The sequence below is a fragment of the Typopeltis vanoorti genome, chromosome 14 (assembly GCF_054136105.1).
Source record: "Typopeltis vanoorti isolate ZY-2024b chromosome 14, IOZ_Tvanoo_1.0, whole genome shotgun sequence".
Lineage (NCBI taxonomy): Eukaryota > Metazoa > Arthropoda > Arachnida > Uropygi > Thelyphonidae > Typopeltis > Typopeltis vanoorti.
This window is the reverse complement of record NC_143562.1, coordinates 93,067,777-93,090,309: the sequence shown is the minus strand read 5'-3', so window position 1 is coordinate 93,090,309 and position 22,533 is coordinate 93,067,777. Positions and strand designations below refer to the sequence as shown.

General features: G+C 35.3%; 1 protein-coding gene across 5 annotated transcripts in view; it reads left to right on the top strand.

Moving 5' to 3' along the window:
- LOC150099765 (E3 ubiquitin-protein ligase RNF103-like) overlaps positions 1-22,017 on the top strand; it is an 86,622-nt gene extending 64,605 nt beyond the window's left edge. For all 5 annotated transcript variants that reach the window (XM_090403736.1, XM_090403734.1, XM_090403732.1 and 2 more), the window contains 2 exons: positions 9,630-9,888; positions 19,968-22,017. In XM_090403736.1, the coding sequence (XP_090259862.1) occupies positions 9,630-9,888; positions 19,968-21,609 (1,901 nt within the window). In that variant the 3' untranslated portion in view covers positions 21,610-22,017. The remainder of the gene's footprint in view (positions 1-9,629; positions 9,889-19,967) is intronic.
- The last annotated feature ends 516 nt before the right edge of the window (positions 22,018-22,533 follow it).

Genomic DNA, 22,533 nt, shown 5'->3' with positions numbered 1-22,533 from the left:
TTCCTAGGATAGGAACTTTTTGTATGCTTTCTTCTTTTCCAGGACTACTTTAATTTCTTCGATCCCCATGGTGTTCTGACTTTTTTTTTATCCCTCCAGATAACTTCACCACAAGCCTCCCTAGATGAATTGATCAGTATTTTCCTCAGAGTTGACCACTTAAACTACAAGGTTAGGTTTTTGTTTTTGAGCTTTCATTTTTTTCCCCAATAATGTTTGTATACTTAAATCTAGAGTTCACCTGTAACAGTTGTTCAACTTTAATTCTATCTAAACTTTCTTAGATATTGTTTTTTTTTAATGTAATACTCAATTTCATCATTATATATATAAATGCCTAGCTGTGACAACATTTCACATATAAACTTCTCTTTTCTTCTTGCTTGGATAAAGAATTAAGACAATACAGTAATCCTTTGATTAATGCACCCCCGATTAGTGCGCCTATATGCATCTTAAAAATAAATGTTACAGATTTGAAAAATTTTCTATCTATACATTTTTTATGGCTAACTATTTTAAAAAATCACTCGCCAGAATGAAATCATTTAGTTACCGATTTAAAACAGTTTACAAAGTTATTTTTAATAGCATACTACACTACTTCCATGTACACTATGTATACTATGTTCCAAATTTTTAACTGCTAAAATTTGTCATCTGCTATAGTATGCCCCAGATTCGAGACCCTTTGACACTTCTGCGCCTCTCACAAAAAGGAGAATCCATTCCGATAATAGGGTAATCAATCCATTTTCTGGGATGAGTTGTTTATTATTACATGTTGGAAAATTAACTTCTCTTTTATGATCATTGTAGTTTTTAAAATGGTAACTATTTTGCTTGTATAACAGTTGAGAAATTTTATCTATAAAGCACATGATTTTGCATATTGGCAACCAATTCGTACATCCTTCATTTCTTTCTCCCCTTCAGTGATAACGTCCAAGAGTTAATTAAATCTCATTCTGAAGAATTGAGTGATTCTGACCTGCTAAATTTAGATGCACAGCGGGAAGATCCCGAAGATTATGAAGAAAATTTAACCACTGATAGTCAGCCAAAAGAGATTTCACAGAAACAACTTGAAAATATTTTTCGTACAATCGAAGTTTTTAAGCAGCAATGCTTAGAGGCTGATGCTGATGAAGAAAGAAGCAGTAAAATTTGCAGAAGAGTAGAAGAAGCAATAGGGCCATATCGTCAGTTGTATGAAAAAAAAAAAAAAATGCCCACCAAACGACGTTAGCTCAATTCTTTAAGAAGTAGAATAATAAAATTTACATTCTGAATATGTTTTATTGTCTTTCAGCTTCATGGTTTTTCTTTAACTAGGCCCTGAGACACACCTTAATTCTTTTATAAGAAAATTAAGGTTCAAAAAAGAAATTTGAGGAACGAATTATACTTTTTCCCATAGGTTATTATATTCGATTAGTGCGTTTTCGATTAATGTGCCTGTTTTAAAGAATACATTAGGCGCACTAATCAAGGGATTGCTGTATAATGTCTTGTCAAGTGTAATTTACTTTCTCCAAATTATTCTTATGTGTCATGATTGTAGTATTGTTAGACTTTATATATTTTTTTATTATTATTATTATTTGACACCTCTAGGGAGTCCAAGGACTCATCAAGGGATGGCACCAACTGACTGCAACTACACCAATGCCATCTACTGCCGACCACCACCACTGTATTTCCACAAGCAATCACAAACATCCATGCCCACAGCAGGATTCGAACCCTCATCCTTTTGGCTGGAGAGAGGATACGCTAACCACTTGGCCGGCCAGGCTGGCATATATGATCAGTTTCAGATCCTCATTATACTCTTGTTCTGAACTGCATTGAAGATACTGCTATTTACAATAATGATCTGTGAGGCCTTTCTTATTTCTTGTATGTTCTCTCCATGTGAACTTGTGCACATCTTTATGCTGGAACAGGATGTTCCTGCATAATAACTAGTTTGTATCCTGAACAGAAATCCAGCAGACACTTATTATTAGCCTTGTCATTTTCTCCAAAATTTCACAAAACTTCTATATGCATGTTGAGATTCATTTCCTTTTCTGTGCATACAAGGTTTTGTAAATGAAGAAGAGGAATGAGTGTAGCAAAGCTATAGCACAGCCTTGTTAGTTTTCCATCAGTTTGGTAAGTGAAGTCCACAGCCCTGTATATAAATGCCTAGCTGTGACAACATTTCACATGCAAACTTCTCTTTTCTTCGTGCTTGGATAAAGAATTAAAACAATATAATGTCTTGTCAAGTGTAATTTACTTTCTCCAAATTATTCTTATTTGTCAGGATTACAGTATTGTTAGACTTTATATACTGGTCTTCTAAGGACTTCTAAGCAATCTATCCATATCTTGATCCTCTATATGCTCATTTTTCTGCATTCCTGCATCTTGTTTAGCTAACAAATACTTTGATAACCTTTACTCTCCCATTCTGTATTATACCATATCTAGTTAGATTATCTCTGCTCACACTTTCTTGAATGCTAACAGTGTTAAGTTTCTTTCAGATATCACCATTTTTCATATGATTGTATTGTCAGTCATCTGTCACTCTCATAATTTTTTGTTTTTTTTAAACGAGAATTCTCTTTGATCAGTTGTTTTATTCCTAAACTATCAGATCTACAAGTTAAAATTGGTTTGAATACTGCTTTTTTAGTGTTAGGCATAATTTCTCTTTTTTTGACATATAAAATTGTTCATCTGGCTCCACATCACATCAGTTTTGTTTATTTATTCTATTTGTCCATTTCCATATTTAATTTGCAAACTTTATAAAATTGTGTCTAAATAGCTGAAATATTTTACTGGTTTCATAGGTTCTCTATTAAGAATCCAGCTGATGTTTTCTATGTTCCTGCCGATTTTCATAATCTTTTTATGGCTGATTTTCATATTAGATTTGTTAATAGCACTTATTTAGCTTAGTAAAAGAATCTTGGAAACTCACACCAGATTTGTGTAGGAGTGCATTACTGCATAAAGCTAAGAGCTGAATTATATATTTGATTCTGATATCATGTTTAATTCCACTTTTCTTCATAATGTGATTCATACAGAATAGATGGCATGCACTCTTGTATTGTACCTGATTTTACTTCATCTTCTTGTACCTCCTTCATTTCTAATTACTGACTAAGAACTTAAATATAGATTGTTTTGTTCTATATAATGCCTTATCTGTCTAACTGTAGTGCTTTGAACAGTTTTTCTCTTGTGCACATTCTCATGATTTTTCAACTATTTATCTTGAAGTGAAAATCTGATTTTGACAATTTCTATTTGGTCTGAATCCAGTTTTCTCCAAGCTTCCAAAATTTTTCATAGCCTCTTCTCAAGTATGCTTGCATAAATCTTACATAACTCATGGAAATTTCTCTGCAATTCTGACAGTCTTATTTTCATTTTTATGGATGGAATTCATCTAGAATTTGAAATCTCCGGGCCTGAATTATTCAATCTAGCTACTGTAAAATAAAACTGTTTTTCTTCCATATTTCAGCATGTCTGATAAAATACACATTGTTTAAATGTGCTCAAAACTCATCTAATTAAGTGGCTCAGTGATGATATATTGCATCTTCTCTTTGTGCCATCTACATAATGTTTGAATGCATGCACTGATCACATCGGAGTAAATGCATGCTCTTCAAAGACTCCCCTAAATGAGGTCATAGTTGATGGGTTTGTTCATGCTTATTTGAATTACAAGTAACCCTCATATAACGCGGTACTTATACAATGTGGTTTCGATATAATGTGGTCTACAAATTGTATTAACCCTTGTTCAATGCGGTACTTATACAACGAGGTTTCGATATAACATGGTCTAAAAATTGTACGACACCGTGCAACTTAAAAATCAAATTTTATCTTTGTTAAATTTCCGTCTGTTCGTATCACGCATGTACATGAATTGTTTACCGTATAAAATGTTTATTGTTGAAAATTGTCTTTGTTTTCTGCCAGGAAGGCACATTAAAAATCATAAGTGTGTTAATCTGAAGCTGAGCACTTTATTTTCTGGTGAGTTACGTACAATATGTAATGCTTTTTTTATGTAAAAAAATTTTTGTAGTAATGGTAGAGGGCTTTTGTGATGATATGGTTGAAAATGAAATTAGTGAATTAATTGATGGGGAAACAGATTTAAATGAAGAGGAACTGGTACAATTAATAGATGACATCGAACCAAATGGCAGGGAAAGTTCTGCCAAAGATTCTGATTGTGATGAATCCGTTAAAGAATTCAGTTTAAAGAAATTAGCAGAAGGATTGGACTTGGCAAGAAAGTTAGGAAGTTATTTTACAGATAATGATCCCTCAGTCAATAAGCAAGATCTTATTACTGACTTCTTGATAACTAAACCAGCCGAAGTATGCAATGAGAATTATACAAATGATGTCCAAGAGACTACGACGTCCCGCCACTCATAAATAAAGAACATCTACAGAATCTTAGTCTAAAGACAGTAATGACGAAATATGCACTTTCTTTTATTTTGCCTAAAACATTTATGCATTATGTGCAATGAAGTTTATATACAATTTGTAATTTTTATAATTTTATATTATGTACAGTATTTGTTTCATAGTTATGTTTTCTTAACTTACATGAGTTACCTGAATTAAATAAAAATATTTTTTGTTGGATATGTCATTGTTGTTTATATAATTTTAAAAAAAACGATTTCAGAACATAACCCTACTTTTTCTATGTGATCTGAGTCTCGCATAACGCAATTTATATAATGCAGCATTTCTATGGAACCTAACATCTGCGTTATATGAGAGTTACCTGTAATTGTAACCCCCCTCCCTCCAAAAACAAGTATTGCTTGATTTCCCAAATCTGCCATACTTTCATTCAAGTTATGGCTGACAATTTTGAAATGCTTTAATGCATAATAAATAAATATACTTTTTTTTTTCTCCTGAAAATTTAAAATCTAAACTTAGTAGGAAAAATTATAATTGGTTTGTGACCTTCAAGAATGACCATAAAGAATCTTAAAAATACCTTTTTAAATCTGTATACCATGTAAACTGCGGAGCTCTTTGCCATGGCCTGCCGGCCATTTTGAAAAAATAACTACTTAACATTAAAATGCAATTAAATAAAAAATAATTTCAATGAAGCCCACTGGCCACTAAGCTATACTGCAGTATTTAGAATTGTAAGATGCTTTCCAGAGTCACAAGGAACGCTGTGCATTTGATACTTTACATAAAATTCTATAAAAATATTAAATAGACATGCTTGTTCAGCAATCTACCAGCTCCAAGCGATACATAAGTACTAGTACTAATGTCGCAGGTATATGGCTGAAGCAGTAGTTCGTGCAAGTGATCTGTCTAGTGCCTTCCAGATACATCTCAAAGGTTCTCGATACTTCGTTATTTTCATATAAATACAAGAGGATCTCATCCACAGTCAGTCAGTCGTGAACAGCATGATATTCGTGTATAAGCACACGCAGGTTCGTCGTGTCAGCCATAGCCTATTGTGGTTTTATATTGCGAGACATTTTTCATTAGTGTGTGACATATTCAGTGGATAATAACCGTTACACGGCCATTTTGGATCATTTTTTGGGTTCACCTTCCATCACTATGGCGTCTACAAGTAAAAAGCATAAATCAAGTGATTCTTGTCGGGTTTTTAATGAAAAGTGGACCAATTTGTACTTTTTTGTGCTGATCGACGATAAGCCAGTGTGTTTAATTTGTCGTGAGTCAGTGTCAGTATCAAAAGAATACAATATAAAACGATACTGAGATAAAGCATGCATCCAATTTCGATCACCTTCAAGGGCGGCTTCGTGTGGATAAAGTGAACCATCTCTAAATTGATTTAAAATGCCAGCAGGGTATGTTTAAAAGGCAGAGGGGAAGAGAGCGAAACGTGCGTCAAAGTAAGTTATGTAATAGCTGAAAAAAATTGCTAAAAAATGAAAAGCCTTGGACGGCGAGTTTGTGAAAGAGTGCCTCATCGCTGCTTGTGATATTTTGTGCCCAAATAATAAGGATGTGTTTAAAAAAACAGTTTTTCTGGGGTAACTGTAGCATGACATGTCGAAGAACTTGCCAGTGACATTGAAGGAACTTTAAAAAAACGGTTGTCCGAATTTACGTCATACATCTGTGCTCTCATCTAAAGCTAGAGCTTTAGATGAGAGCACAGATGTGAAGGATACAGCACAACTGTCTATCTTTGTCTGTGGCACTGATCAACAATTCAGTGTGACAGAAGAACTGCTAGCGCTCATACCTATGAAAGGAACGATGAAAAGCACTGATATTCTTGAAGCCGCCAAGAAAACGCTCCAGCGTTTCGACCTCAGTTTCACCATCACATCAGTTACTAAACCTCAAGGGTTTGGTAACTGATGGTGCTCCTGCTATGGTGGGAAAGAATGAAGGGTTTGTTGTGCTGCTATTGAAAGAACTGGAACTAGAAGGAAAAGATTTTGTCCATTACCACTGTTTAATCCACCAGGAGAATTTATGTGCAAAAACTATTGGATTTGAGAATGTCATGAAAGTTATTGTGACTGTCGTCAACATTATTAGAGCAAGAGGATTGAATCATCATCAATTCCATGAGTTTTTGACCCAAGAGTGCGAAGGATCACGGCTATGTGGGTTTATTATAGTGATGTGCGTCAGTTAAGCAGAGGGAAGGTTCTTAAGAGTCTTTGACTTAAGGAGTGAAATACAGCAGTTCATGCAAACCAAGAGGAAATCCGATAGCGGAATTTAACGATCTGAAGTGGATGACAGACTTTGCCTTTGTGACAGACATCTCGTTGCATATGAATGACCTAAATACACGGCTACAATCCAAAGATCATTTGGTGCACACTCTGTTTGATCACATCAAAGCTTTTGTGGCCAAGCTCAAACTATGGGAGGCACAACTCGCAAAAAAAGGCTTAACTCATTTTCAGCTTCTCGTTGAATCCAACTGTTTGTCTCTTGATGAATACGCTACAAAATTAGCCGTGTTGCGAAGTGAGTTCGAAGAGAGATTTAGTGATTTTCGTAACCAAAAGTCTTCTTTAGATTTATTTTCAATGCCAGGCTCAGTGCAAATGGAGCTGCTTGAACTCCAAAACAACTCTTTGAGAGAAAAATTATTCAATGTGCCCTTGCTTACATTTTACAAAGACTGCATTTCTGAGGATGCATTCCCTAATCTTCACCGGCATGCTTTGAAGATGTGCCCTTTGTTAGGAAGTACATCCTGTGAGCAGTTCTCCTCCAGAATGAAGCATGTGAAGTCCAAGACAAGAACTCAGATTATGGACCAACATCTCGAGAATACTCTGCGCATAGCAACTTCCAACACTGATGCCAACATCGACAAGCTGGTCAAGGAAAAACATTGCAAGTTGCCCATTGACATTGTAAAAAAATTAATGTTTTCTTCATTAAATTATCTTTTTTCAAGTATGGATTGTACGGAGGCTTTCAATAAGTTATAAGACTATTTTTATACAGAAAACAGATTACCTTTAATCATCATCATTTACATGGTCCTTTTCGAAGTAACTATCGTGAGATGCGATGCATTTGTCCCAACGTTGGGTCCACTTCTTAAACACATGTGAAAGTCCGTTTTTTGAGAGTTCTTTCAAAACCGCCTCCGCAGCTGTTACACATGCTTTGTTGCTTTCGAAATGGTGGCCTCTTAGTGGTTTCTTGAGCTGAGGAAACAGCCAGAAATTGCACGGTGCGAGATCAGGACTGTATGGAGGGTGTGGTAGGATATCTGTGTTGTTCTTCTGCAAAACGTCCACTACACCACCAGCAATATGTGGCCTTGCATTATCGTGGTGCAAGAAGCCATTCTTCAGCAATGGACGCTTCCTTTTGACGTGCTGTACCATTGTTCGTAAAACATCCGCATAGTATGAGCCGTTTACAGTATTCCCGGGTTCTACAGCATGTTGGTAAACAATGCCTTCGTAGTCAAAAAAACATTATGGTCATAACTTTACCAGCCGATTTTACAGTTTTTGCTTTCTTGGGGTAGGCGAAGACTGATGCTTCCATTCACTGCTTTGTTGTTTCATTATATGGTCATAGTGATACAACCAAGCTTCATCTGCTGTAATGATGCGTTTTAAGAAGTTGTTGCCTTCTTGTTCCAGTCTTTCTTTTCATTCTGTGCACACATTCACTCGATGCTGCATATGCTCTCGTGTCAAGAGTTTGGGAATCCATCGGGCGCAAACACGTTTCAGTCCCAAATGTTCAGCCATGATTGAGTGAACACTTCCCACAGAAATATTCAGGACAACATGCAGCTGACATACTGTAATTCTGCAATCCTCCTTGATGATAATCGCTGCTGTGTTGATCATTGTCTCTGTGATGAACGTTGAAGGTCTTCCCTCACGTTCAAGATCTCCCACATTTTGCCTTCCTTCCTTAAAAGTTTTATGCCAGCGAAAAACACTTGCCCTCGACATTGCTTCATTGTGGAAAGCTTCGCATATCATGTTAAAAGTATCCGATGCCAATTTTTGCAAATGCACATAAAATTTAATTGCATAACACTGTTCCAAGGACGCTTCCATTTCGACGACTGGTCACGGCTCGTAGGCATGCTGAAACAAGCTTGCATTTAGTCATGTGACACTCTGGTACATCAGCCCGTATACGCCATCTATCCACCTCTTTTGTTAATACAGACAGCAACATTTCTTTATTCCACAGAAATTAATATTGTGATGAGTGGTTTCGCGACAGTAAAATTAGTCTTATTACTTATTGAACAGCACCTTGTATTTACTTATCATGAACCCGACTCCTACCTATGCACTTAAAGCTGAGTGTGTGTATTTTTATAGTTTTATGTAAAGTATCAAATGCACAGCATTCCTTGTGAATCTGGAAAGCATCTTACAATGCTAAATACCGCAACATAGCTTAGTGGCCTGCAGGCTTCATTCAAATTTTTAATGCGGCCTGCACTGTCTGAAAGGTTGAAGACCCCCTGCTGTAGACCATTTAAATATAGAATTAAATTTTTATTGCATAAAATACACAATGGAGAAAATGTTTGAACTATTCACAAATCTTGCAACACTTCAAGTTTTTCAGCTAAAGTAATAACTTATCTTTTTTTTTTTTTTATTGTAGTCTTTGTTTTTCACTCTTTCTTTTATCCATAATTAAGAGGGATAGAAAAATTAGAATTTTTAAATGCAAGCCTGCATGTGACTTTATTAGCAGGAGGCAAATAACATGCCTGCTTCCAGTGGCTGATGGAACACACTAAGGTTGAGGGGAAACAGGCAAATTCATGTTTATCACCTGCTTAATGCACAGTAAGCTTAGTGCATGATTTAAATCTTTCTCAATTATCACATTTAAAAAAGATTGTGGTAACTGAAAAACGTGTTAATTGAACTCGCATTAGGCAAGGCCTGGCTGTTAATGACTTATCAACCCCTGCTAAACTAAACGAGCACAAAATTCAATGAAATCTGATTTAAAAAAAATATATATATATATAAATTAAATTTTGTTCCTTAATGCTGTTAGGTGGTTAACATTTTTTTTTTCTTTCCTGAAATTTTTTGGCATAGGGGAAGTGACCGAAGAGGAGTTGTTAGAAGCAGAAGAGGAGGAGGCTGAAACACCGGTATCAAGTGTCACAACATACTTTACATGTGGCACCCATTTTTATGAAGAAGTAGAAGATACAAAAGATAGTGTATGGCTTGTTCAAGTAATTGCAGAAGAAAGTGCTTCATTTTTAGATGAACATACATGGAAACATATTGTTTTTAATGTTTCACGATATGGAGTAAGGACAGGAATTTTTAAGTGCTCCTTGGATAAAAGGTTTGTAATGTGTTAAAGTCACTTTTGTAATGTGTGTGCTAGACAAAACAAATAATTCAGTGTTACATATATACGTGCTGTCTTGTAAAAATTATATGGACACTAGGGTTCTTCAGAAACTATTCATATTTACGTAACTCAGTACACTATTGGCTTTTATACAGATATCTGTATCTATTCCTCCACGAAAATAGTAGTTGTCAGTTACTGTAGTAAGTAATTGATGACTTGATCTGCTAGTCTTACCTTAAACCAGTGTTCTGTCTCTTCATGAAATCAGGAATTTTGTTCTGACCAGGGCTAACCCTTCATACTCTCATTAGAAGCACACCACTCCTAGTCCTTTCAGTATTATGATATTGTGAAATTTCTGATTGTAATAGTATATGTGATCACTATGATGTTAAAAAAGATAGTACACTAACAGTTTATGGCAACTGCCGCATCCTAGAGATATGTTATCAAAGTCTCTTAGAATGGCTTATACGTTGGTTATACATGATTACTAAATAACTCGAGAAATTCACAACATACACTAGAATATAAATTAAATTAAATTTTAATATATATCCAATATTTTGGCAACATCACGTTGCTATCTTCAAAGGAACTTAAGATAAAGACACGTGCATGCAGGCACTAAACACAGTAAATGATGACGAAGCGAAGAAGCTATTGTTTCTCGTAAAAGTCCTGATGGTGTCCCCTAGTGGGCTATGTAGGTATTCTTGGCTGTTGGGCTGAAGGTCTCCTGATGTACGTCTCCCAAATTTGGGGCAGTCTCATGCAACCAAATTTGTTGAGGTTTGGCATGTTTCTTAGGGCTGAGACCAATTCCAAGAATAGTCTTTCAAATTTTAACTTGCTACGGTGTATTACTGTGGCTTTCTTCCACCTTATTCTGTGGTGGCCTGTATCCAGAGCATTGTCTGCAAGACCAAAGTGGCTGTACTGGTGAAACTGGATGTAGTCCTTGTGTTCTGAAATTCTGATATTCGCTGTCCTGCCTGTTTGGCCAAAGTAGGACTGCTTACAGCTGCAAGGGACCTGGTATACACCAGGTCGGGCTAGAGGAAGTGGTTGGTCTTTACTGGAGCGGATAAGGGATGCCAATTTTCTATATAGTCTATAACAAGAGGCCAAGTCATGTTTTTTTAAGATTTTGGTAATTTTTTCCGAGGTGCCTCGGATGTAGGGAATGGTGATGGATTTAGAGTAATCCTTGTTGTGAAAGGGGGGGGGGGTTGTGGTCTACTGGTTTCAATATTTTTTGGGGGGGAGGGGTAGCCATTGGCTGAGAAAGTGTTGAGGATGTGATTAAGTTCAGTGGTTAGGGCATTGTCATTTGAACAGATTAGTTTAGCCCCGTTGTATAGTGTCTTAATAACTCCTTATTGTTGTGGGGGAGGGGGTTGTTGCTGAATGTATCTGCCTGTATGGGTGGGTTTTCTATAAACTGAGAAAACCAAGGTTCCATCAGTCTGGCTAGTGTGACTAGTGTGTCTAGGAAAGGGAGGCTGTTGTTTTCCTCTTTTTCACCCTAGAAAAAGAGGAAAACAACAGCCTCCCTTTCCAACATCCCGGAATCAAGTTCACCCTAGAACTTGATTCCGCGATGTTGGTTGTTTAAGTGTGTTAAGAAGGAGAGGAATGTATCAGAGCCATGTGGCCAGATAGCAAACATATCATCAATGTAGCGAAGCCATATGGTTGGTTTTTGTGGGGCAGAGTTTAAGGCTTTCTCTTCAAAAGTCTACATAAAGAAGTTGGACAAGGGTGGGGAGAGTGGTGAACTCATGGCTGTCCCCCTCTATTTGTTTGTAGAATTTTCCCTGCCAAACAAAATAGCCTGAGTTCATTGTGAACTGAAATAGGGCTGAGGTATCAAGAGGAAATTTAGCTTGGATTAGCTCTAAGGTTTCCTTGAGTGGGACATTTGTGAATAAGGAGGAGACGTCGAAATTGACCATTATGTCAGTATGTTGGAATGTAAGGTTTTTTGTGCTGGCTTTGAAGTGGGATGTGTGATGGTGTGTTGCCAGTATAGTATGTGAGCACTTTGGCCAAATGTTTAGCTAATTTGTATGTGGGGAAATTAATGCCATCCACTATGGGATGTAATGGCACATTTTCTCTATGTATTTTTGGGAGTCCATATATATGGGGGGGGGGGGCATAGAGTTATGCAGTTTTAATTTGTTAGTAACTTCTACAGGCCAAGAAGTGACCTTCTTAAGGAGTCTTAATGTTATCAGACTATTAGAATCATTTTCAGTGGACTGCTACAAATACATAATACAGAAAAAATTGTGGGAGTGGGGGAAGCAGAGCTAATTAAAGCAGTTGAAAGACAATATTCCAAATGTTTGATAAGGTTAACCTATCATTTTGATTAAGTCCAGGATAATCCTCAGAATTCATGTATAACTGATTTATGACTGAAACTACTGTGAATTAGCCTGTTGTCTTTGCAAAGGATTTTATATCTGGTATTGAACACTTAATTGAACTAGTCTGAACTTGAGTAGTTTAACATAATGAGTTCATTACTTCTCTGTATATGGTCCATTTTCCAGAATAAGAAAAGGTTTCATTCACATGATATGCAATACATACAAGATGATATTAAGAGAGAGGAGTGTGTTTATCTTAAAATTGGATAGTTTGTTGCAAGGCTTGAAGGATAAAAAAACCACAACTTTTTCAATAGCCTGGGTATTTGTTCTGAAACATCTGCTATATATGGAATTGTAACTCCTTTTTAGCTGTAGTAGTAAATAGGGAAGGGGGAGGTGTAATTTATGATTCCTTGGATCACTTAATATATCCATTTTGTAACATTAAATATTTGATATTATGATGCTCTTGCTATAAAGCTAAATCCGTGAAAGAGATAGTGTGGGCTCTGTGTATTACTTATTAGTTTCTGTGTTACCATATTTCTATAAAAGATGACGTGCTAAATACCCGTTAAAGTAGGCCTGCAGTATATTTACTCATAAGACTAGTGTGCTATCAGATATTTGGTTAATACCTGAGTTAGGATAACTAGTTTTTTTTTTCCCTTCATAAATTTTATCTGATGAGAAAGACTTTTTTTTTTTGAAGAAATTGAATTTCGATTCTGACTTCAGCCATGTAGCAAAAAAACATACACAGAGAGAGGTGGCAATGGCTAAAGTTGGTATTCTGAGTGTTTACAAATAATGAATTTGTTAGAGAGGGAAGGCCATGAACTTACCATTATTTTCTATCAAGTGGCAGTTGAATGTAACCTTGCTTATTTTGGGCCACCTAGAATGCAACTGGTTCAGTATATTCAGGTGGACAAGATAGGAAGGACAGGGAAGTGTTGCCAGTTGCTGCAGAGGAATTAAATCCAATTGGAGTAGAAATCCCCAATGATGGTGATATGAGTAAACACAGGCAGTATTTTACTCTTAATTCCTAAACAGGCAGTATGATTTGAGGTTGTTTGGTGTGATTGGGTGCTGCTACAGACTACAAACATCTGAAGAGGACTGTGAGCCACATAGACAGATAAATTTAATGGATATAAGGAATTAAAGATACCAAGAAATTTTATACTTGGTTTAATCCATTATCCAAGTGTAATGACTGGGGCAACTCATGGCAAAGGTATAACCTCTCATCACTTGCTTTAGTATCTTATAATACAAAGCACATCTCCTTGCAGACATGTATAATTCTATGCGTTAAGGGAAGAGTCACTGCCCAGACCTGTTTCGACCTTTATTGAGGTCTCATCAGTGCTAGCCAGACCCAGAGGTGGTGATACTAAAGGTGGAAGTAATGGAGAAGTCATATTTTCCTATATGAGTTGCCAAAAGATGTCACACCTTATTATTAAAATACTCTGGATTAAAGATAGATAGTTGTTGAAAGTTTTTCACTTGGTTATATTATAAATTAAAGATACCAAGAAATTATATACTTAGTTTAATCCATTATCCAAGTGTAAGCAAACAAAGTTTGTGTCTGAAGTATCTTTCAGGCCTGGGACAACTCGAGGCAAAAGTGGTATTAAAAAAGTCCTGAAAAATACTTCAGGCGCAAACTTCGTTTGCTTACACTTGAATAATGGATTAAACCAAGAATATAATTTCTTGGTATCTTTAATTTATAATATAACCAAGTGAAAAACTTTTAGCAACTATCTCTAATCCAGAGTACAGTGGTACCTCGACTTACGAACTTAATTCGTTCCTGACCACGATCCCGTATCTCAAAAACCAATTTTCCATTACATCTTATGGGAAATCAATCAATCCATTCCCAGATTCAAAAATTAAAAAAAATAAAAAATAAAAACATCAAAAACTATTCTCAACTAAATGAAGAAATGGAGGAGTGAGAAAGAGCATTTTTTACACTATAAATATGCATTTTGTATACCATTACATATTAATTTTTATTTATGAAATCGTTGGTTTTACATGATTAGTATGAAAATCATCTTCCATTAAATTGTAAAAAAACAATCAATTTTCTTGTGGCTGGTTTTGTGGTTCAGGAGTTTTCGATTTGTTGTCATCAATTGCTTCTTTTTGTCTCTTAGGTGAAGGAGGTTTAAAAAAACCTATCCAACGTTGACTGAATCTGTCGTTTCCTTAACACCCTTCTAAAGTGATTAATGACATTGTCATTGAAGATATTGGTGGCTCTAGAAACAACACCTTGATTTGGATGCCACTTGTTAACCAATTCTTGCAATTCGCCCCAGTGCTGCAAGAATTTTTTTACGTCACTTGTTGGAATTGCTCCCTTTTTTTGTTGCTGTCTTCTTCTTCGTCCTATGAAGGCATTTGCTTTTCCTCCTCATCCCTTCTTAACTCCTGTAGCTCTTCAGTGGTCAGCTCAATGTTGTGCTCCTCTATGTCTGCTTCATCAACTTCCAAATGCATGGTCTTGCCCAGGGAGACAACTGTCTCCCTGGGTCTTGGGTATTTACAATGTCAATTTCGCTTTCAGGTCCTTCCAATGCAGTTCTTTGGACACAGTCGGGCCATAACTTTTTCCAGGCTGATTTTATAAAGTTCTCACAGAAACATCTTCCCATGCCTGACTAATAAGATACAAACAATGAAAAATATTGAAGTGATTCTTCCAGAATTCCCTGAGGGTTAATTCTGTGTCAATGATAATTTCGAAACATCTTTGGAAAAGAGCTTTGGTATAAAGCTTTTTGAAGTTGGAAATAAATATTGATCCATTGGTTGTAGGAGTGGTGTGGTATTAGGAGGCAAAAACTTAATTTTGATTAAATTAAACTCTTCATCCAAATCTTCCAACTGTGGTGGATGTGCTGGAGCATTGTCCATTACAAGAAGAACTTTCTCAGGTAGACCCTTTTCTTGTAGATACCATTTCACTATGGGAGCAAAGACCTTTGTCATCCACTCACAGAATTGCCTGGTTACCCGGGCTCTGCTGTTACCTCTCCACATAATGCTGAGTTTGTGCCTGTTAACTTTCTGCTTTTTAAAAACTAGGATTTTCAGAGTGATAAAACCAACACAGATTTTATCTTCAGGTCACACTGGCATTGGCACAAAAAAGCAAAGTTAGTCTGTCTTTCATTGGCTTGTGTCCTGGCAATGCCATTTCCTCCTTAGTGATGAATGTTCTCTTAGGCATTTTCTTCCAGAAAAGCCCAGTTTTATTGCAGTTGAAAACCTGTTCTGGTCTGTAACCTTCTGACTCCATCAGTTTCTGAAATTCCTTCACGAACCTTTCAGCGGCTTCTTTGTCAGCACTAGAACCTTCTCCATATCTAACAACACTATGGATACGGTTCTATTCTTGAATTTCCCAAACCATCCTTTGCTAGTTTTGAACTCTTTGCCGATGTCTTTGCTACTGCTAGTGGATGGCAAGTTCTGCAAAAGATCTTTGTAAATAGTTTGAGCGCTACAATAAAACATGTCACTTATATAAAAAGAAATACATACAGTACACATAATAAATACAAACCTAAAAAAATCTTCACGAAGTGTATTATTTGTTTACACAAATACCGAATTTCAGATAAATACGACGTAGTAACAACAATCATTACACTAGAGATGGTTCAGCGTGCGCTCAGCTAAACGTGGATAAAAAAAGTTTAAAAAAGTATAATGTAAAACAGGCTTTAGTACATTTGAAAAGAAAAGCATCATGGTTCGTAACTCGAGTCTAGCTTCATATCTAGAGGTCAAAATGGAATATGATAAAAGTTCATATGTCGAGCAGATTGTAAGTCGAGGTACCACTGTATTTTAATAATAAGGTGTGACACTTTTTGGCAACTCATATAGGGAAATATGACTTCTCCATTACTTCCACCATAGTATCACCACCTCTGGGTCTGGCTCCCACTGATGAGACCTCAGTAAAGGTTGAAACTGGTCTAAGCAGTGACCCTTCCCTTAATGCATAGCATTATACATGTCCACAAGGAGATGTGCTTTGCATTATGGGATACTAAGGCAAGTGGTGAGAAGTTATACCACCTTTGCCACAAGTTGCCTCAGTCCTGAAAGATACTTCAGGTACAAAATTTGTTTGCTTACACTTGGATAATGGATTAAACCAAGTATATAATTTCTTGGTATCTTTAATTTATAATATAACCAAGTGAAAAACTTTCGGCAACGGATGTAAGGACTGTCATTATAGGTGATTTAAACAAGTGAATTTATAGAATTGTCTAGGAATGGCTACCTTAAGCTGCAGGTGATGGAAGGCACTAAAGGTACAGTGAATCTAGTAATAGTATCTATAAACAAGATAATTATTATGCCTCCAGTTGATGAGAGTAATCATGCAGTTTAACTTGGGAGGTGAAGGTATATGTATATGTACTTTTAGCTTTGCCTAAAAAAAGTGGCATATGTGAAACTAAGGCTGGTGATGATGATAACCTGAGGGAAAAAAGCTTGAAGCACTGCATGGGAAATAGTTCAAAGGAGTGTCTGCATGAACCTTTATCTGACAGCATGACTACAGATAAGAGACTAAATTATGTGAGTAGGTATTAAATGAATAACACTTTAAAGCAAGATGCTGCATAAAAAGACAATATTATGGATCTAATATCATGAGAATGATGATGACATAACAGTATAAAGAGAAGGCCAGCAGAGTGTGGTAATGGTGAGGAAGATGAAAGTTTTTGCTTGCTGCAATAAAAGAGAATTTTATTAAGAGAATGCGAGTTACTAAAGGGGATTCTTTCATTGACGAGTCCTGGTACTCCCTGGAGAAGCCTGCATAATAATAATAAAAATAGGATTGATTATCATCAAGACTGAATGTGTTGTGATCATTTAATTTCCCCTCGTTGCTAAAAATTGTTTATAAATAGCGGCATTATTTTACTTATTCTGTAGGTTCCCTATTAGGAGGCAGAAGTTTTCCATGTTCCTGTTGATTTTCATGGTCTGACTTTTTATTCTTGATTTTCATTCCAAATTTTATACAATAGCTATTCAGTTTAGTTAAAGAATCCTGAAGACTTGTTCTGGATTTATTTAGGAGTAAAATATCATCTTCATAACAAGTGAATTCCTGTGTAGTTTTCACATAGTTTTATTTTCCTTTTTATAGATGGCTACTGTGAGAGCTCTATTCCAATCATTTGGAATAAAATGCATAAATAATAGTGTAGGTTGAATATGTCCAGTTTTGATATCAGGTTTAATACCACTTTACTTCATAATGTGGTCCATATAGATGATGAATAAGAGCTGAAGTAGTTATGCACCTTATATTTTACATGATTTTACATCACATTATCTTCTTGCATATCTTTCAATTCTATGTGCTGATTTACATTGGACTGTGTAATGCTCTGTATACAATGCACCATTTAGACCATATAATATTATGGTGTTTTGAATATTTTTTCTCTTGGCAATTTGTCATATGTTTTTTTCAGCTATTTGTATCAAAGTGAAAACATGAAAACAGGTTGCTGTTCTCCAAGTTTCACTGCACAATTTTTTTAAGCCTCTTCTCAAGTATGCATGCATAAATATTACCTGTAATGTGCATTGGGGAAATTTCCCCAATGCATATTACAGGTAATATTTATGCATAGTTCTCACATTGTTTTATTTTTCTTTTTATAGATGGCTACTGTGAGAGCTCTACCTCCAGTCATCTGGAATTCAACTCTCTGACCAGATCTTTAGAATTATGCAGTGCAGCCTATAAAACTGTATATCTCCATATTTGAGCATTCCTGATTAAATATCATGTACTCAAGGCTGCCTTTCCACATTTCAAGTTTCTGATAATTTTTTTTTTAAAATCTCAAGAACATTGATGCCAGCCGAGTGGTTATTGTGTCTGCTCTCCAGCCAAAAGACCATGGGTTCGAATCCTGCCATGGGCATGGATGTTTGTGATTGTCCTACAATCACAAACATCACGAACTTTGTTTGGAAAGGGAATCTGCAACCCTACCACTTATTCTAGCAGAAGACATCATTTCCAAAACCATGTGAGGTACAGCAGTGACATACAGTGTGTACGGACATCAAATGTGAAAATTTAGATTTAAGAACATTGATGTATACTTCTAACTGTAATTCTCTTAAATATTTCCTGTTATTGTTTTGTCATTTTGTTTCATTTAAGTCTGTCAAAGTAATTAATTTAGTTCAGACATGTAGAATATTTGTCTTCAGTTTTTTTTATCACCTTTATCATCTCTGATTCCCTTTTCAGTAGCTTTCAGAGCTTTTTTTGCAAGTTTTTCTAATATTTATCTTCTATATTCTTAGCAGAGTCTTCCCATGACCTTTGCTGCTTTGCTCCTCTTACATATAACTTTGCTTTCTTACATTTTTTTTGCGGTATTCTCTTATTAGAGCATGTGATGATTTACTTGCTAGGAACTTTCAGTATGCTTTCTTCTTTTCTAGGACTGCCTTTTTAACTTCATGAGTATACCATGGGGTTCCAATTTTTCCATCCTTACAAGCATCTTCACCACATGCCCCCTGGCTGATATAATCATTGTTTTCTTCAGAGTATGCCTCTGAGTATCCAAAGTTTGGTTCTCATTTTCATTTCATTTTTTTTAATACTTGTATTTTAGTCTGCAGTCCACCATTGAAAGTTGCTTAGCTTTGATGTTTTTAAAACTTTTGCATGTTTTTCTTTTCATTATGAAATTCATTTTTATCCTGCTGAAAATTAAATTATCACTTCCTGTATGCTAGTGTGTCCTAAACCTGCATGTAGTTATTGCTGTCATCAATAACAGTTAACTTTACTTATTTCTTGTGTCTGCTCTGATTTTTGCAATGTTTTTGTTAGAGCATGGCATTATGAATGATTAGTCCATGTTCTGAACAGAAATGGCAGATACCATTATTATTAGCTTTGCTTTTCTCTCCCAATTTTTCCAAAACATTGCTTTCATACTCATTTCATATTCATTTCCTGATCTGTTTATATTTCAAAAACAAGCACCCTTTTTCTTCATTCAGCTTCCATCTCTAATACCTCAAAAAATGCTTGTTATTTCTTAGTAGAATCTTTTGTAGGACCATATGCACAGATAGTCTCATTGTCCAATTCCCAGTTTTGATAGTCTGCCCACATGATCCTCTTGAAATTGTCTGCATTTCAAGATTATCTCTGTGTTCAGTGTTGAATACTATAACCACTCCTTTCTTTCCCTGATCATTATTGCCTGAATATAACATGTTATATTTCTTGTTGTTTAAGGATCTCACCTGTTTTTGTCTTTTCAATAACACCAATTATGCCACTGTTTTTCATGTTTGTTTCACTCCATTAAGCCTCTATAATGATGTCATTTAGTCTAAAACTTTCTTTTCATAAAATTGTTCTCAACTTAACATGAATATAACTTCTCGTTCCTTACCACTAGTGTTCATTGTTTGATATTATAAGCTTCTTTTGAAATAAAACATTTCTTAATCACTTGCCATTCATATGTGTATTTATTTTATTTATTATTATTAGTATTATTAATACTAAATTTAATGCATTGTCAGTTTCTTAGTGTGTACAGTTTTAATAATAAATATTATTTTTAGACTCTGTGCCCGTAAAGGATGGACTACTCATCGGATAATTCTTGCTTTGCCCAGAGGTTATCGAGCTAAAGAGGATGTGGTAACATTCAGTTATTTGTATCCTTCAAAGAGTCATTCTGTTTTCCAGTGGGTTCGTCAACAGTTATCGCTTCGCGTAGTAAGTTTACCTACATTCCAGAACATAAAAGATTGGACAGCAGTTGGAAACCCTTCATGGAAACCAGATATAAGAGTTATTGTATTTACTACATTAGTTGAACCACCTCTGTTTCTTTCTTCACTAGCCGTGAGATTTACAGGTAGAGTAAATTTTGCAAAAGTACAGGTTACCAAGGAAAACACAGATAATCTAAAAAAGTATTTGAATACACAAAAATTTCCAATATATCTTGTGATTACTGCAGAAAAATGGCTTTTTTATGGAATTAGAGCTGGTGAGACTTTAAATTTTAAAAGCATGGAAATATTCTTAAAGTCACTAAGGCCAGAAGTAAATGATTTATTCCTGTTTTCTCTTTTCTTTGTGAATATGTTAGCTGCATTTGATGTATTTTTAGTGTGTGGGAGATTGTGGAAATATTGTGTAGGTTGCTTATTTTGTTTTGTAAAATACAATTGCATGCTGTTTCTTTTATGGTTAACTATACTAGCACTTTACCAGTTTTCCTTTATGGGAACAGTTACAGAAGTATGCTTAAAATTAGTTCGACTTATTAGCGGAACAAACTTTGCATCTGTTTTAAGGAGTGATTGGAAGTGCTATTCATATCCATTATTGGCAGCATTGTTTATATCATATGGCCTTATAATAGGTATTGCTTGGAAGAAATTTGGGACGCATTCGCAGTCAGAAGAAGTTCCCTTGTTTTCAGATTGGTGGTCTGTTCTTTGGGACAGCTATGTAATGAATTATTTCTTCAGGCCAATGGCAACATTTACAAGACCATCTGCTGTACAAGATTTAGATTTGGAGGAAGGTATTGAATTACTGATTGAAAGACTAGCTGTACCAAATCTTTGGTTGCAGCCTGTAATTCCTACTGATTATATTAAAAATCTTTCTGTATGGAAATATCAGGGTTGGTGTGACTGTAATAGTAAAGCAAACATAAATATGCAGAAAGAAAAGCAAAGTGCAGCATTTCATTCTAATACTACAGATTATGCAGATTCTAGCAGTGATGATAACCAATTTACATATATTAGTTCAAGTTCAGCAACTGGAAAATATGTTTGTTGTGGATTAAAAGCATCTTCTCAAAACAATGCAAAATGTGAAGTAGAGCCTTGTGCCAAAAATTATAAGGACCAAACACTATCCTCTGAGGAATGTGACTTGACAGACTCTAATTGTTCAATACACTGCAATTTGAAGAAGTCCAGACCAATTAAAAAATCAATAAGCTTTTTAAATCAAGATTCCACTGTGCCACATGGTATGTTAAAATGTTATGAATGTTCAATATGCTTGGAGAGTTATCAGCATGGAGATATGCTGTGTGGCCTTCCATGTGGGCATAATTATCATTTGAACTGTATAATGTTATGGATAACAAGAGACAATCACTGTTGTCCAGTTTGTAGGTGGCCAGCTTATAAATCCAAAACACATTCCTCTCTTCTGCATCCACATTTTCAATAAATGTATACTGCAGAATATTAAATTTGTATTAAAAGATGCGTACAAATGGCCAATTCGCATTACTCTCCATTGTTATATTTGTTAAAGTTCTTTGTTGCACCAAAATGTTTTCAGTTTCATTATAATAGATCTCTAACAAATTGTTTGCAATTTTGGAAATTATTTGTTATCTATTGCAGATTTTAGCTTGTGATGATTTTATGGAAAGACTAAATATTATTATGACTGTATATATGCAGATAATATTAAATAAAATATTTTTTAGGAGCAATAGGGACCATGAACAATAAAATAATAAAAGAAAAAATATGTATTTCCTGTGTTTAAGGTGATTGAAGTCTGTTATGTTTTTAAAGAAATGTCAGAATTATTCATAAATGTTTTCAAAATAAATCTCAGCTAGAATAATTTGCCTCTTTTGTTATATTTAACCCATGATATCAGGATTCTTCACAGGAAGAATTAAAATAGCAGCAAATCTACAGAAATTTAAGCATGACAGTGGTTATATATTGTATTTCACTGATGAATACTACATCTTGTAATCAGTCTATACTTCTCTTTGCACACACACAAATACTATCTTCAGTATGAAATGCAATATGATTATGATGTTCTAGTGCATTGTTGATGCACAAAAGCATATTTCATTTTTCTTCATACAGCTAGGACAGCAGATGATAAAACAAAATAGGTAGGTAGGACAAAATTCCTCCATTTCTTCTTCTTTACTAAAAATCTTCTGTGAGATCATAGGCACAAAGAAGACTTATTGTTGAATTTCCTATTTTGATGTTCACATCACCCTACTAGAAATTGCCTATCATTTGAAAAGTATCATGTATTCTTTAGAATACCATAGTTACCCCTTCCTTTTCTTGATCGTTGCTGCCTAAATATATGTTGTTATTTAGAACTGTCTCA